The sequence below is a fragment of the Lottia gigantea genome, assembly GCF_000327385.1.
Source record: "Lottia gigantea unplaced genomic scaffold LOTGIsca_200, whole genome shotgun sequence".
Classification (NCBI taxonomy): Eukaryota; Metazoa; Mollusca; class Gastropoda; family Lottiidae; genus Lottia; species Lottia gigantea.
The window spans coordinates 154,653-173,381 of record NW_008708402.1 but is presented as its reverse complement, the minus strand read 5'-3'; the positions used below and the strand labels follow the sequence as shown (position 1 = coordinate 173,381).

The 18,729-nt window shown below is 34.7% G+C and overlaps 2 protein-coding genes across 2 annotated transcripts; both read left to right on the top strand.

Moving 5' to 3' along the window:
• Positions 1–8,686: 8,686 nt before the first annotated feature.
• On the top strand, positions 8,687–11,617 carry LOTGIDRAFT_174515 (hypothetical protein; the record flags this gene model as incomplete). Its single annotated transcript, XM_009053847.1, has 4 exons — positions 8,687–8,736; positions 8,794–8,795; positions 8,958–9,170; positions 11,379–11,617. The coding sequence occupies 4 exons, from the start codon at positions 8,687–8,689 to the stop codon at positions 11,615–11,617; spliced, it is 504 nt and encodes a 167-aa protein (XP_009052095.1).
• Positions 11,618–17,874: 6,257 nt separating this feature from the next.
• Positions 17,875–18,654, top strand: LOTGIDRAFT_174513 (hypothetical protein; the record flags this gene model as incomplete). Its single annotated transcript, XM_009053846.1, has 1 exon — positions 17,875–18,654. One exon carries the CDS (start codon positions 17,875–17,877, stop codon positions 18,652–18,654), a length of 780 nt encoding a protein of 259 aa, XP_009052094.1.
• Between the last annotated feature and the right edge of the window lie 75 nt (positions 18,655–18,729).

Below are 18,729 nucleotides of genomic sequence, written 5' to 3'. Positions count from 1 at the left end.
GAAAAATGGCGGATTTCAGTTATTACCAATTATCACACTTTTTTTGGCCAAATTTCCTTATAATTTCAAGCTCTAATCGCAATTCCATGTGTCTGCGAAAAAATATATTCCAGTGAACGAAGTCACGTGAAAAACTAGCGGATTCCGTGTCAGCAGAAAAAATCTACAATCTGTATCCATACAACGTGTTTTTCTCGACCTATTTATAAATCAAACATTGTACACGAAAAACGGTGATGTATTTAGAGAGTTGGTTACGCATGAATATATGGCGGTTATTGTTCATTTTGACGAAATTCGATGTTGAATCATTATATGAACGAATATAGGTTACACCACTGTACAAGTTAATAATATTTTTATTGAAAACTCAAACCCTATGCGTCTCAGGTCAGAGTTTCTTCATGACGAATTTCTCACTAAATTAACATTTGAGAAAAATCTCTAAAAATACAAACCAAAATTGAGATCATAGTAAAATTCCACATGTGTTGAAAGGGCATCTCCCTTCATTTTAAATAAGCAATGACAATCCATTAGAGGTAAGAAATATGGGAGAAAACTCGTGCATTTCTGTCTTTAGATATGTATGGACTCCGACCGGTGATTCATTTGCCATCTCTTTCCATGTTAAATCGCGAAATTCAACCTTCTATAACTTTTTCCAGAAATCTCATTAAAAACTTTCCAATGTGTCTCATGAAATTGAAAGCTTGACCAATACTTAGTTTCTGGACAAAAAGTCAATATATCATGACCATGAAAATCTTTAGCTAGCCAAACAGAAATTAGACCACAACATTCGATTAACATCCGCTTGACAGTCACTGAACACAAAACGACTATTTTAAGAATTATCCTTCCGCATGAAAATCTCTCATTTCACAAATTCCAAATTTAGACCAAAAATATCCATGCAAAAACCCGAAAAATAAGGAAGAAAGAGGATTTCTAAGAATAACATGGACTTCATTCGATTTACATAAAAAGTTTTAGTTGTCTGAGTCCTTATGTCCATCCTTGTTTTAAGAATCTACTTGACGACGAAAATAACAGCTGGAACTATATGCCAAATTCATTTTATATCTTTACAATGCGCGCATGTATGTACACTGCTGTTACTCTGTGTGATCACAAAATGTTTCTGATATCGAGACATGCGTTCCAAACGTCTTCCTTTCAGGAGAATGTACAATGGAGCTGACCTCATTGTTACCAGTCGAAGGAAAACAGAAAACAGTTAGAGTAGTAGATAGTGAAAAGGATTGTAACAACTTGTGTCTGTCTGTAATACTCAACAGCACTGAGCAATGTTTTATAGCTTATAAAGATAAACAATTCTGCGATATGTATCTTTCGGAAAACCCAGGAGATTTTATACAAGTAGACGAAGTGCTGCCAAAAGACGTGAATTACTACAGAAAGATTTGTTTTCAAGGTAAATTTTGAACGGTGCTTGTCAGTTGCAATAGATCCACTGAGTATTGCCCTGATTTCCACATCAGGACTTTGTTATTTAGAAATGGTAATGTATCAACTATATGCATCTTATCCCAGTGCTTGAGAAAATAGATCAGGTGTCGGCTTCGAAATCCATTTCCTTATTGACAAATAGGTACTATTAATTACAAATATTTTGCAGGTTTCAAAAGTCAGCGTATGGTCAACTACACTAATACACATACAATGCCATTTATGAATAGTAGTGTAAGCGATTCATATTTAAATTCATCCGAGATAGACACCTTAAACCACAAGATAACTGTAACTATCACATCGCCTATTTCATCTGAAATGGCATCAGCTTCAACCGCATCCGATGATGCTGTAATGTATAAAGAGTTGACAACGTTGATATTGTCTCATCAGTTCGAGTCATTAGAGCAAAGAGATACGGCATCACTAAAATCAAGTACAATGCTATAGACAAACAAATTATCTGCGCTGTCAACATCAATTTTAACATCGCAATACTTACCGTCAGAATATTTGAATTTATACAGTACGCCACCATGGACTGAAACGCTCATTATAATGACGGGTCATACCATGCCAACTGAATCATCAATGTTTATTGAAGCATCTGAAATACCAGACCGATATATATCAATATCATCAATTGAATCTCCTGTGTTCTCCAATCTGATATCTTCGTCTGAAGATATTTCCGGTGGAAATATATACATTCATCATCAGAAGTAGGGTCAATTTACACAGAAGAAATGCCCAAATCATTTTCAATAAGCTACGAAAGTTACAATAAGATAATTTGCAACTGTACTAGTTGAACATTGACAAATGACATAAGACATATGACAGTTCTAGAATTTCCCGGCTGAGACACTTTCCAGTCTTGTTGGTGCAGAAAAATTGCCTAAGAGTGTTTCTTCATGTTCGTGTTGCATGTTTTGCTTATGTACTTACTGAGATTTTAATATTTAAATGTAAATTTTGGAATTACATTTTAGATAATAAAATAGACAAAAGAAAAATCGATAATTCTGATAAGAAAACGAAAAATAAAGCGCATTCAGAAGGAAAGAGATTGTATTTGGTAAGATGGCAGTTATCTGTTATCAGTATGAGCTTATCAAACTATCTCGTCGAACTTGATATGGTTTGGCACTATTCTGTGGTCAGAATTTGTCTAGAGCATATAAAACTATCGCGTCCAGCTAGCTATAGTAGATTGTTTGGCACAATGGCACTTTTCTGTGACCAGAATGATACTGAGTATATTAAACTATCCCGTCTAACTTGCTATCAGATCACAGAAAAGTGGCATTGTGCCAAACAATCTAAAAGTTTCCAGATTCAATAGTAAAATTCCGTGTAGAGGTAAAGAATCTTTCTCAGACCTATAATTAAGTTTTTTTTCTCTTATGAAATACAACTAGGGAGTAAAGAGACTTTTGAAAATGATTGGATCTCATTGCAGCGGAAGTCTCTGTCATCCATCATATACATTTTGAGTCTTGAATTTGTATTGAAGGGGTTAAAACATTTAAAATTGCTTGATATCAAGACTGTGTTTATTCAATACATGGTTTCACTTATTTGGATTTTAGCTACTCTATGGTTTCCAAGAGTACTGTTAAATCTGGAAAATGTGACCAAATATCTTCATGAATAAGCAGAAAGTACTTTACTAGTATTTCTTCTGTTATCAATATCTCTCTCAATTGTTGCATAATATGTTTCATTTGTATTCAACAAATGTGAGTGTTGGCTAACATCGAAATATTATTGATATGTGTTAATTCAGATTCAAGTATTTTGAATATTTACTGAATTCGAGTACACAGGGCTCAATTTAAGCGCTATCGCACGGAATTTTGCGTGTCAGAGTGACCCCTTTTAACTTTGATTAGCCAAAGTAATAATTTATCACTAACAACTGCGAATCAAATCAAAATCTATAATTTTTATGAAAATATCCTGCCAACTCTATAAATGTACATGTACAGGTACATGTAACTCTCTGCATGAGGCAAATGCCTTGATGTAGTTACAACCCTGCAACCGTGTATTGTACTGCATAAACTCCTTTGTCCGCTTTCAAAAGTTAAAAAAAACTGTGGAAAGCAGTTACGCCTTTTAGTCATCTTAATAAATGGGCGGTCTCTAAACCCATTGACGCCAAATTGCGCCTTACGCCTACATTTGGTTCTCCTTATGATTCAAGCATTTCTCGTAGGTTACATATTTGTGATAAAGCTTATTCGAGCCAATGCCTAACAAAATGAATTTTGATCAGGTTTATCATCTTCAAGACAAAATAACAGTTGGGCTAACTTTTCTCGCCTTTGTTTCATAAGCGATTGTGTAATTGTGAACGATATTCATCATTTTTATCAATGGCGCAACATGACCTTAATGATGAACGCAAGGTGTTCAAAACTGAATGTTACATTATGTTCTCAACATAACGTGTTCTGGCGTAGTGACGTAAGATACGCACAAGCATTGTGTCCAAAGGCAAAAACATCAGATCTTTGTGGTCGAATGCAAGTTTGAAGAATATTCATCAAGCGGTAGTAGCAAATTTTAATGCTGAAAAACAGTCATGGCAATATTATCACTATTGTTTCTCATATTATAGGGATATATAAGTTAGTCATTTATCTCCACTTACGACTAACTAGGCCTACTACCTGCTAGCCTAGCTTGATAACCTAGATCTTTATTCCATATACGCGTCATGCGCCATCCGTCATGCGTTAAAAATCGAAATGGTTGGTTTAAGAGGGTATGATTCCATATATTTGGAAGCCAAATGGTCTCCGTCGTGCGTCAAAAAAAAATCGCCATGTGTAGCGATTTTTGACGCATCCGGGCGCCTTTTACGCGGAGATCTCCCAAATTTTTCGTATTTTGTGGGGATTTCCTGTCTTTTTTATGCACCAAAGCATCCATCTGTCTGGAAGTCCGTGCGTCAAAAGAAAGATGACTCATGGTTAATATGCACAGATAGACGGACTACACGCAGTGTGCAATTGTCGTAGTTTTGTGAGCAACATAAGCTTTCACTTAATAAATTTCTAACTTTCGATGAATTTTTAACGTGATATAAAACAAACTACGATACTGCAGTTCCAGTTCAGCGATGGGCGCATCTAACCCTCGAAACTTATAGTAAATGTGTCTTTAGAGCCAATAGGACGTCCAAATAAATATTTTTCATTTTATATTGATAAATTACGAACGAAATTTGGTTACTTGTCTTCTTACATGGATTAATAGTATGTATGGTCATGAAACAATTTTTAAACAATATGAGTACTGTAACATGCTTAAAAAATTTGAAGGAAATTATGCCATCCTAAAAGAGTTAAAACAACAAATAAAGCACGAAAACTTAAAATTATCCCAGTATTTTTTGACTACGTGGTATCAGAATGTCAATTGAAATGGCAATACATTTACTTTTATTTGATTTATACATACCTTAATATTGAATCGCCTGTTTCCTTTTCAATTTTAGACTGTGCAGATTTCCAGTTCAGCTGTGCTACGGGTCCAGGGGCTTCTTCTGTGTACAGATAACTATGTAATATGTGATGGAGTAGATGATTGTACTGATAACTTTGACGAAGAGAACTGCAGACTAGTGTGATCTGTACAAGAACCATGTATACTGCTCGACCTAAAAAATAGTCCGATTTTCAGTTTTATACTAGTATGTAGATATTTGAAAATAAACCAAGTAAATCGAGCATCGCAGACTCTCGTTGTATTCTTTTATACGTCATTCTTATGAACTGACTTTATTAAAAAAAGCTTTGACCAACTACATGTCATTTCGTTAATTATACAATAATATATTAACATATATGGCTACATCCAGACATTTTAGACATGAAAGCGTCAAAATTTGTGTCTTCTGGGGTGTCAATGAGACATAAAGGCAACCAATCAAATTGTTTTCCGATAGTCAATAGTCGATTGATTTTCAATAGGTTTCATACTTTGATGGTAATAAAGACCTTTACCAAGTGAATCCAAATTTCATCAGAAATTGTGCCTTATAGTTCTACGGGTTTCGACAATCAAAGGCAATAACTCATATCATATACTGAATTTGTTCATTTTCGAGAAGATTCTTCCAGGCATTTTAGGTTGTAACATTGCGATTAAGTAATAGTACGAAAGCACAGGCACAGGAATGTTGGCGTAACCTATAATATAGAAAGTATTGTTTGTGCAGTTAGTTTAAATATATGAAATGAAAATTCAGAATCTTCAGAAATTGAAATATAAAAGAAGAATACTGGTTCCCACGGGAACATTAATAACCGTGAAAATTATAATAAACATTTTTTTACTGGTGAAAATGGGGAATTTTTTCTATGATGCTAAACAAGTTTCGTCAATATCCAAATCGCGCCTTCTGGATATTTTACGAAAATTTCGAAACGGACCAACAGACATGGGTGACGTCAACATAGGCTCAACATTTGAAGTAGGCGTATAAAGATATAACAATATTATGTCATTTATTGATTTTTGTTATTTACAGTTTACATCTTCGTCTAGAACATCAAAAGTCATTATTGCATTCGCAATTAGTAAACAAAATCAATTGAGTGTTAATCAGATATGTAGTTCTTTGGTATCTCTCGTTAGTGTTTGAAGGAGATCTGTTTTTATGAGGCGAGCTTAGGAAACTTTTATGACAATGAATTGTTATAAATTACTTACATTGTTTTTCTTGATACTCTCTGGTGTTGTGTCTACACAGAATTTCAAATCTGATTTTTTTGTTTTGTATGAAATTGATAAACGTTATGGTGGATATAGTAATGTAACATTTGTAAAGACTTTGACAAAGTGTGCACTAATTAGTTTCATAGATGGCTGTGCATCATTTGCTTATCATAAACAACGTCAACAATGCTACCTATATGATGCTTGGCCTTGTAACTCGACAACAACTGACAAAGGAATAGCAATATATGTTGTTCTTGAAGGTAGTATTTTATTTTATCTTTACTTTCTCATTCGTCTTTTCATACTATATTGAATAATATGGTACAGATTTTAGAACAGTGCCAGAGGGGGGAAGGGGGGGGGGGGGGGGGGTGTGGTTGAGGAGGTGTAACTGAGTGAGGTGATCTACCACTGAAATTCGCATACAGAAAATGAGAAAATCGTGAAAGAGAATTGGGCGCAAACGTCTAATTGAACTATCCCGATATGATTTTTTATCCATTCATGCTTAATCGCTGAATACAATTCTGGAGTGAAATACGTTTCGAAAGATTTAGAAGAACTCTTCAGTGGAGGAGGGATCTCATTAGGGTCGAGAAGCACTGTTTTAGAAGGTATCAGCGTTCATACAAAATTATGACGAGGAGTTCGAGATTTCAACATTGTTTCTTGTTTTTATGGATGTTTTTGTTGACTTTATATTGTTATGATTTTCATTGAAAAAGGTTATGAATTGCAACAATTGATTCTTTTTCTTCTCTTTTCTTCCTTAAATGTTATTCCTATCCCATAATATATCCCATGCAATAGTGATTTACTCTCAAAAGTAACCATTGTACATTTACTTGCTTGAAAGTCACTATATCAGTTAATCAGGCCTCTACAGACCCAGAACATTTAACTTGGTTGTTTTCATTGAAATTTTGACTGGGTGGTAATTAGAGGCCAATTAAAACAATCCCAGCTTCGTTTTTGTTTTTTATCATCTGGAACGCCTTATATGGGATGTCCACATATGTGGACATTGGGTCTTCGTTAGTACATTTTACCAATTAACGCACGAATAGTTAATGTAAAGATTCATTTTATGTTGTAAATACACAATCACAATTTTTTAACATGATATTTCATAAAATTAAAAATTCAAATATATATTATCTGTTAACGTATGATAAAATAACATGCAACAGCTTTGGCACTTAAATAACAAGTTAATCTCGATTTGGTTTTGAATGAGGTTAACACTTGTGGGATACTGTCATGTATGAAACATTCGAAAGCAATTGCGATCGCTTTGGACACAGAGAAAAAGGTTACACCTAACACACCGAACACGAGTTGCTTGTGCATCCAGGATAACGGCATCGTGATGCACTTTTGAGGGCCACAGCTTGTGGCAAGTGTTTAGCACATGCTTTGCGATAATAATCAATGGGAAGGACAACCCGTTTCACAATAGGTTCATAATCTGAATCATCGGAAGACGTTTCATCTTCACGAGATGCAGCCAGTAGTTGTTCTGCAAGACAAAGTTTGAATTCCAAAAATTCAAGTTTGTGTTTTCCTAAGAGACTGTTCCTCAGTTTATCATTTCGATATGCTATCCAACAGTTAACCATCACAACATCAATGAAATGAAAAATTGTTCTGATCGTCCACTTACGTGATTTCGCTGCTAATCGATAAAACGAAATCATCCTATCATGAAGATCGACCCCACCCATTTTATCATTGTAAGATTTTACGATAGCAGGTCGATTAACCGTGATCTACTTTCCATCCTTTTTGGACCAGCGTTGACACGTGTCTTCTGGAATGGCGCCATAAGCAGAGGAAGCAAATAATACAGGTTTATTGTCAAACAAATTCACAATTCAATTCGGCATCTTTAAAGCACCCATGAGAATACTGATACCGGTAAATTTTTTAAGTTCAAGCTGATTAGCGTTAAGTTCTTTGCCGGAATTTTGAACATACATAACATTCGTACAATGAGCCATATTTGCGAAAACATTTTCATCGATGTACTGTTCAAAATAATCAATTGGTGTCAAATTATCATTTTGAACTTCGCCCTCTACATAAGGTGCCAAATTCGGTTTAAATTTATCTGTATGTGTCCATGGTTGTCGCAATATTTCTCTATTATTCACACCCTCATCATCGTCTGAGTTATTTATTCCACCATCTTCGTCTTCAGACTGATTATCGATAGTGTCAACTGGATCTTCGAGATAGTTTGGATCATTATCATCTGACAGCTCCAAATCAGAATCATTATCATCTAGTCCACATATGTGGACATTTGGATAAATGATCTTGAATTTTTTTTCAATTTTGTTTATTTTCAAACACTTGTTATATATAGATTGGCTGGGTAATATTGCTATGAAAAAACACTAATTCGGTATAATTCATTTTGCTTTAACTGATCAGAATCAAAACTTACCTCGACTAGGCTTGACCTTCTGAAAACATGTGGCTTCGGCCATCTTGTCAGGAGTCACATGACCACATGAAGGGGAGGTAACTCCCAATCATTATGTTGCCTGATACAGTAAATCATATGAAATGATGTTTAAGAGGTAAATTAACGAATAAAATGATTCTCCGAGGAAAGATTACGCAATATTTGAAAAACTATGAATGTCCACATATGTGGACATAGGGTCTGTAGAGGGTAACATCCCAAAACCAACCAAAATTTTACTGTTAAAATTCTGTAACCTTATATACTCTATTTACAGAAGATATATCAACGAATATCGCTTTCCACAAACCAACTGAGATGAGTAGTCTACTGGAAGCTCCATATTTTTCCTGTAGAGGAGTTGATGGTATTTTTACAAATGATTCTATTATGCACACTGTTGATGCTACTACAGAATGGTGGTGTGTTGATTTGGAGAAGACATGCAACTTTAGAGAGATAATTCTGTATAATAGAAATGGTTCACAGGGTAAGTAGTGCTGGTTTAAAAAGCTTTATGTGCTTTATTATTTGGTGTTTGTAATAAATAATTCAAGTTCTCTCGAGAATGGTAAATGGAGCAGAAAAGCTTGGGAATTTGAAGAGCTGAAACCAGGTTAAAAAAGCTAAAGATAGAAATCAAGATAATCTAGTCACATGTTCGAATAAATAATTATCAGCAAAACCGAGTTGAAAAGACAGATGGTAAGCCAGAAATGGAAAATTGAAAACTATGATTCGTGTTACTCGGAGTTTCACTCTATGCGATCTTCAAAATCAAACGTTAAACGACACATGATTCAAGTTCTGTTATCGAATTACCTTCCTCATGGAAAATCGTGTGGCCGGATAATCTTTACTAGGTGACTGATCAGTCGTGGAAATCAATATTTATTAATTAATAAGAACACCTCTACTTTCTAGTCATATTAATATTACCCTTCCGATATTGAAGTGATTACGTCATAAAGAATTCAGTGTCTGATGCATTTTTTGACATCAAAAATATGAAAATAGCACCGAACTCTCAGAGCACATAATCTTAAACTGAACAATAATAATTACAAAATTTCCGGGGTTAAAACTCTGAATAACGACACATGATTCAAGTTTTGTTTTGATATTTCTATGAAAAGACACGTACAGAATTACTTTCCTCATGGAAAATCGTAAGACCGGGCAATCTTTACAAGGTGACTGATCAATCTTGGAAATCAATATGTGATTATTAATTAATAAGAACACCTCTGCTTTCTAGTCATATTAATATTGCCCTTCCAATATTGAAGATATTACAATTACAAATTCAAAGTCTGACGCATGCTTTCTAAGGCCACGTTTCCACCAAGCTTCTGTGTTGGCGTCACTGTCTGCGTTCAAATCCGCGTTCGAGTGTTTCTACCAAGCAATCAGGTCTGTGCGTTTTTGAAGATTACCCAGAGACCGGAACATGTATTCCGTATTTAAAATGAATATGAAATTCGGCCTATATGGTGTTACGTGCACTCATTGGACTATAGGCTTACTCAAAATCAATAGGCCTAGTTTGTTACCGTTCTCTTTAGCACCGAGCTGCTGCTTTATGGATTTCCAGAGGTTTTCTTTTACGTCTATGTCACTGTAGTCACGTGTAGATTTATCGTACAGTGCAGGCAGCCTCTGAACAGCTTCTATACGCTTGTCTGTGTCTGAATCGCCCATTTTTCAGCTGAAATCAACATATACCACCACATGTTTTGATGAAAACGACCTTGGGTGACGACATTGATGAAGTCACATTCTAAATATGGTACAAAATCGCGATTTGAAATTGTGTGCTGGAGCTTTGGCTGCGTCCGAAGCTAGATACGACGCTGACGTGAACGCCTGGTCGAAACACTTGTATACCAGAACATAGAACTAATTCAAACGTGACCGCTGACGCCAACGCTGACTCAGAAGCTCTGTGGAAACGTTGCCTAACCTGGAGGTCCGGGATTCAATCCCGTCATAGGTCGAGATAATACAGAGGCCCGTGTGCTACAGACTGTACACATTAAAGATCTCTCAACATTCAGAAATCGAAAAAAGAACAGGCTAATGGCACTGGCAAAATTTCCCACATTGCACCCTGCATCGCGTTAACCGTACTCATTAGCCCACTTGGTGCAGAAAAGTAGGACGTAAAACTCCATTCATTTCATTTTCTACTTTTAGTAGTAGTATTCAGAAAGAAGAAACTTTATACAAATACAATGAATAAGAATTGGACAGTACACGGTAGTACACAATCGGGTGACAAATACCCATCCTATGTGAACGCCTTTACTTTATCAAACTCATATCTCAGACATATTAGAGGCGAAAGTAATCCACAATCTTATTATGTAAATACATAATTATTGTTTATACAAAATAAGGACAATATTCTCCTACATTCACGTTTTAAACAGATACTTGATTTATATATTGGTCAGGTCTCCGATGATGATTCCTACTTAAATTATTTTGCTTCTAAGTTTGTCTTGAATATTGATGACAGCCATGGATGAGTGTGATTTGCGTTGAATAATTAGTATCTTTGTCGACTTTTCGTTTAAAAAAAGAATTCAGTTTTTGCCAAATCAAATTAAAAAAATTAAAAAATTGCAAGACTTTTCATTTTTCAGGAAACCGGGTTGTTGTTTTGTTAATTTACTTCTTGATTTATATTTTGTAGATATTTCTAATCGAATGATTGGCTTCGAATTACGAATTAGTACGAGTGGAAAGTGTGACGAAACAACATTTAATAGTACATCACTTTGCTACAAAGATCAACAACTAACAGGACAGCTTGTGTACAACATAACAGATTGTAACCAAGTACCATCAATCCAGTTTTTATCAAGATTAATCTTTATCAGTCCGAAGCAAAATGAATTTATTAATTTTAGGGAGTTAGTTGTTAGAATTTAACCTATCCTTTGTAAAACTTAGATAATCTCAAAAGAATGATCCAAATCAGCAGAATTCAATTTGTTGTGCATTTTAAGTTTTATGAGTTATTATGATCGTTATTTTATTTGAGCTGAGATGTTTTAAATAAAAAAAATGGTTTGTTTCAATTTAGTAGTATATGTCGTTTCGGATATGACGCCTTTCACTTCTGCGCATGCGCAGCTTTTTCAATGCGTCATATCCGAAAAGACACAACTGTTAAAATGTATTATAACAGACTCCCCAAACTGCTAAAATGTATTATAACAGATTCCTCCAAACTGCTAAAAATGTACTATAACAGACTCCTCCAAACTGTATTATAACAGACTCCATATAAATTACCCAACCACAGACAAGAATCACTATAATAATACAGTATAAAATAACCACATTAAAAAAATAAAAATGTCTTTAATTTTAAAACACGAACAAAAAAATTCGAAGGAGACGGTTTCTTCTGTGCGCTAACATCTCTCATCCCCAAACAGGCCAACTTTGTCTCAAACAACAAATTTCCTCAGGAGAAGATATAAGCGATGCAGTGAAAAGATTTAACAAGTTGAAAGAATTACAACATATAAGAGAAATGCGAAATAAAAACCTCAACTGATTAATGGGAGGTAACACTGTTTTTTGTTTATACACAGTTAGTTGTCTAGTGTATTATTGATTTAATGCCTAGTAACAATCACACCTCTATTGTTTTCACGCAATAATTAACATATCACGCGTGCAACGTCAGCACAGACAGTCTAGACTCTCAACTGTTAGCCATGTTTTCGTTGAAGATTAGGACTTTAATCATACAAATATCAAGGTATGTTCTTTTTTGTTTGATTTAATCATAAGACGACAGGGTGGAATTAAGATTAATTTGCTGTTTATTCAAAATATCAATTTTTTTGTTTTATTCCAGTTTAATAGATGCCAACATTTCATATCACGAAGAATATTTAAACCATCGGTAAGGGGATAGAAAAAGGCCAAGAATTTTTACCAAACTCTGTGACAAATATCCAAGGTTTCAAAATTGTTGATATAGATTTTCGAAAAATAGAGCAAAGGATGACGAGCGATCCTAATAAGAGCGGTCATAGTTATCTCCCGTCTTACACTATTGGCAGTCATAATTTAAATGTCATGACCGCTCTTATTCGGATCGCTCGTGACCTCATTTTTCAAACCGCTCTTATTAGGATCGGGCGTATTAAAATTATATGGTGTTTATTTCATTATTGAACAAATATGTCTTTAATAAATGTCCAACCTCCTAAAACGTATTTCGTTGCGGGAGACATTCAAAAGTCATTGGGTTCTCTTCCTGGATTTCCATGGGCAAAATATCCCGGAGAAAAACATCTCCCAGGGCACAATTATACAGATCCAGGCACGAGATTAGATCTGCGTTTAGACGAAAATGATAATCCCAAACCAGGGGAAGGACCCGTTAATAGAGTTGACGCAACAGCGCTCAAACACGACATACTGTACAGAAACAAAGACATAACCTTCAGACACCAAGCAGACAAACGAATGATAGACGCACTTGAAAATATTCCCAATCCCACTTTCAAAGAGAAATTACAAAGGGCTCTTATCATAAAACTCTTGAAGGCAAAATTGAAATTGGGTATGGGCATAGCAGACGAGATTCACAAAAAATTTCGAAAAAACAAACATTACCTCAAAGTCAAAGTTTTTGATGAAATTTGGTCAGCCGATTTAATCAACATGCCAGTCGAAAGAGGGTACAAGTATTGTTTGACGGTGATCGACATATACACGAGATACGCTTGGGTCTTTCCCTTGAAAAACAAATCGGGTCTGACTGTCAAACAAGCATTCGAAACCATAATGAAACAATCCGACAGACGACCCCTAAAGTTGTGGGTTGATAAAGGAAGCGAATTCTACAACAGAAATGTGAAATCTCTGGGGTTTGAAATTTACAGCACGCATAACGAAGGTAAGGCTGTAGTGATAGAACGATTCAACAGGACTCTTAAAAGCAAATTATTCAAGAAATTCACGGAATTGAAATCTCAAAAATGGCTTAAAATATTACCAGTTGTTGTCGACGAATACAATAACAAAATACATTCGTCTATAGGTGTGACGCCAACGCAAGCCTCGAATAACCCTAATATCATAAAATCCATCAACACTCGAAACAACTTTGAAAACGAGATTAGCATTTTGAATATTAAACCCAAATTCAAAGTTGGAGATCGAGTTCGTATATTTAAATATAAATCATTGTTTCAGAAAGGTTACGTTGGGTATTGGACTAACGAGATATTCATCGTTGATAAAATAAATAGCACATCACCTCCCACGTATGAATTGATCGATCAAGACAAAGAACAAATCATAGGAAGGTTTTATCAAAATGAACTTCAAAAAACTGACTTTTAAAAATGAATCTCGAAAATGAAGATTTAGATGAAAGATTAAGAAATTTAGATGTCGACAAATTTAAATGTAAATTTATCTTCAAAATATTATTGAATGTGTTTTATCAGAATGTTATACAAGTTTTTTCAAACACAAACTACGTATATATTTCGTCAATTGGGTCATCACCAATACTTACCGCATACTTCGAAAAACATAACACCTCAAAAAACTGACTTTTAAAAATGAATGCGTTTCTCGATAAATACGGAAAAGACACGGAAAAGACCACAAACTTTCAACTTGTGAAATGGGCCAAGGAATTGAACGTCTCGCCGTTTTATTATTGCATGCGAGATGAAATTGATGAACTGAAATACAAGAAAGGTAAATTTTACGCCATCACAAACATTCACACGTCGGATCAAAAAGGAGTTCATCACTCTGCTTTACACAAAGATTCTTTGAATAACTTTTATTTCTTTGATTCTTTCGGTCTAGAACCGACAGAAGAGATAACGAAATTGACTAGAAAACCAATCAAATGTTCTACGTTTCAAATTCAAATGCCAGGACAAAAGCTGTGTGGACAGCTGTCGCTTTGGGTTTTATATCGGTTGAGTTTGGGAGAAAAGTTTGAAGAAATTATAATAAATTTTAACTCAATAAAAATGGCTAACAAGTTTGGATTAGGGTCTTTACCTCTAGAATCTAAAAATCCCATAACGGCGTTTATAAACAAAGCGAAACCTTTTTTCGTGGATCTAATCGGAGACACCTTACAAGGGGATATCGATATAAACAATTTCAAAATAACTAATTTAAAGTTTCTAGGAAACGATAACGATGCCATGAACATGAAATATTTACTGGATCAAATTCAAATAGATAAGGACCATGTTGAAAATAGAATAACTGACGTGAAAAGATACCTCAGACGACATATTAAAAATCTTGTGAACGAAACCAAACTACAACAAGAGTTAACGAGTTTGAAACGTCTTATTCAAGTGGATAAAACAAGTCAGTTGCAAAATTTAATATATAAATTAGACGATAAGATTACGAAGGTAAAAATAGACGTCCAACGTTTAATAGATAACCCAAATGTAAACGAGGATAGATTGAAACGAAAACTAACCGCTTTGGAAAGAAAACTTGGCGAATTGCTAGCAGAACTAGACAAGACCGCGGACAAAACCGAGTTACAGTATCCAATTTGAACGAAAAGATCGCAAAGCAAAAATCAGATGTTCAAGATATAATTAACACACTTCCCATTGACAAAGATACGTTGAAACGACAATTGACTGCTTTGGATGCTAAAATCACGGACGAATTAGAAAAAGAAGTGGGTGTGATTAAAAACTTTCTTCAAAATAAATTTCGAGATGATATGAAAAATTACATTAAAGAACAGGTCAATCTTTTAATATCTAGAATTCATGACGATTTTTTGAGACAAGAGAGAAAGTTGACCAAATTAGAAGCTATTGTCACGGACAAATCGTATTATTTCAATCTTCTATTCGAAACTGACACTCCCTTCGATGGAAAAGACCAAATTTATAAATCAAACAAATACGGATTCAAAGCAGAAATAAAAGTAGCTCCTCGCGTAGACGGAGAACCTAAAAACGTATTCGATATCGGCGAAACGGAAGCGTTTACTTTTCGAGGTAATTGTCTGATTGAAATAGATTTTCCCATGAAGGTTAAAGTCAATAAAATAGTCTTCAAACAAACCGGTAAGGCCGTCAAACATATTTCATTATTCAATGATGGTAATTTGGAAGAGAATATAGAAAATGATAAGGATATCATTGGAATCAAAGATTTAGATATGATATTGGAGACAGAAAATCCACCATCAACCAACATTGTCAAAATTCCACGACGCTTACACGTACACGGATCAATAGAATCGATCAGTCACGAGTTTTTACGAACAACAGACTTTGAATACGTAAAACTGTATTTCGCTTTAGGTGAAAAATACACCTCGGTCGATGTTCATAAAAGTCAACAAGAAAGAGAGTTTATAGTGCATTTATCGTTTGCCGAAGGTTCCGACACCATCTTTGAAGGTGGTGGTTTTATTTTTAGAGCCAAGATAAACATCGAAAAAGAAAAAATGAAATATTCCTATCATCTTAAAGAGGACCATACGAAAAAAGAAATGTCTTTACTTTTAATACCCGCAAATATAATAATGCTAGGCCAAACAAGCACGCTCTATACGATATTCCGTGGTTCTTTTTATCGGAAATTCACTTAATTTAACGACTTAAAAAATGGAACTCGAAAGCAGACAACAATACATGATAGACAAACAAGAAGAGTTGAAAATGAAGTTAAGACAGTACAATACATGCAGGAAAACATGGAGTAGAATCGATTCTGTTTTCAAAACAGCGAGTGTAGTTCTAACGATAGGAACAACACTTGCAACGGCCGTGACTGGTGGATTAATGGTTCCTGTACTTGTCCCAACTGTATTAGCCACAATTACTGTTATTCAAACTTCATCTTGTGGCTTGATTGCTATAGGTTTCACGAGCAAAAAGAAAGCTCATTATAAAAAGAAAACGGATATCTTGAATATGTATCTTAATCAATTGTACATCTTTTCCGAAAGATCGAGAGAAGACAAGAACATAACAGTTGAAGAATTAGAAGAATTTTTGACAAATTCCATACAGAAATATCAGCGGTCAAAATAAAGAAATAATCAAAAATATATACTTAAAAATATGAATAAAATCGAACACGATGAAACATTGATAGAAAACGTCCCATTTTCCGATGTTATCAAGGCTGTTTCCAATAAATTTAAAACATTCAAAGGACAAATTAAAATAGATGGAGAGATAGTCGAGGAAGGGAATCATAGGCAATACATGTCACTCCTCGCTTTCAATACCAAAACTTTTCAGAACATCTTTTCAAATATGGATTTTAAATCCGATGCTTCCGATTGGTATTTTACAGGAAAAATAATTTTAATGAAAGACAATTTCCAAGAAATCAAAAGATCGAGAGTTGGCTGAGGAGGAACTGATCTACTTAAAAAGATAAATGAATACGAAGGTGAAAATTGTTACATACCTACAGATGGTCACTGTTTTATCAAATGCGTCAATCGTGTTTTGAACAAAGATTTAAAGTGTAAATTTCAAGAATACATCAACGGGTTTTCAAAAGCAAATAGAAAAGGAGTGATGACTTGTGCTAGAATGAAGGAATTCAACAAGACATTCAACACTTCGTTTCAAATTTATAATCCCCAAAACAGACATTTACATCCCAGAGACGTTCACGATGAATTAGATTGGGTTTTTTACTTACACAACTCGCATTTCTGTTTGATTAGAAGAAGCCAAAAAAGTTTGGGAATTCAAGAAATAGAAGACAATTACGAACAGGTGTGGAAAACGTGTAGAGACCATAACGCAGTAACACAGGTTTCACCTCTCAAACTAAACGTGTTTTCCAGTATGAGTGATGATGCGTTATTCGCTTGGGATTGCGAAACGTATTCAGAAAAAGACACGCGAAGAGCAATTCCGTATTGTTGCACTCTGGTCAATTTGGAAAAACTAAGAAAAATAAGACAGAATAAAACGTCCAACAAATGACATTCCAAAAGAATATTACGACAAACTAATGACCAACGTTGTTGAAACATTTGTGGGTCTAGACTGCATAGATCAAATGAAATATTTAGGTCAATATGATAGAAAGAGATTAGTATTAATTTCTCACAACGGCAGTGGTTCGACAACTGGATCGTGCTTAAAAACACGTCAAAGTTGTCAAAGTGTCCACTGATAAAGCAGATGGGTATTTTGTCTTTACCTATGTCTAATCCTTTCACCGATAAAGATTTACAGAAAAAAACAACGAGCGATAAAAACTATTTGCAAAATATCAGTTTCACGTGTTCCTACCAACATGAAAAATCTAGTTTGGCTGCATGGGGAAATTCGTCCAATCTTCCCGCGAATTTGAGAAAGATTGCCGACGTAGATATCGCTAAATACACCCAAGACAACTGGGAGGAATTGAGAGACGAATGGGAACCCTATGCAAAAAGGCATACCCTATGTCCTGGAGCTTGTTTGATAAAATATAACCAAGTCATGAAAGAAGTTGTAAACCAGAATATATCCAATAATCTAACGGCTCCATCTTTATCTTTAAAGGGTTGGTATTATTTATATCATTACGATAAAGAAATGGTTGAAGAAGAATGGTATGAAACTACTAGAATGGTTCCGAAACATACCGAAAAAGAAAACGTAGAAAAAGTTTATTCGCACACTAATCCTTTTATAAGAAATTTTATCAGACGATCTATTAAAGGAGGAAGAGTTTCGGCAAATAGAAAATCATTTGAAACGAACAAAATGGACGAAATTTGTAACGTATTAAAGGTATATATTTCACAAAGTGACACAAAAAGTAATAACATAATTGATTTATTCAAAGAATACAGCGCAAGCACAAAAGACAAAACGGAGGTTCATTCGAGACTTAAAAAAATAAACTGTACTAAACTAATGGCATTTGATGCTAACGGTTTATACGCAAATTCAGACCTAGAACAGCTATTGTAACAGTGTGGTTTGAGTATCCCAAAAACATGTTCTTCCAACCGATACCAGCTAAAGATAAAATCACTTCACGAATAA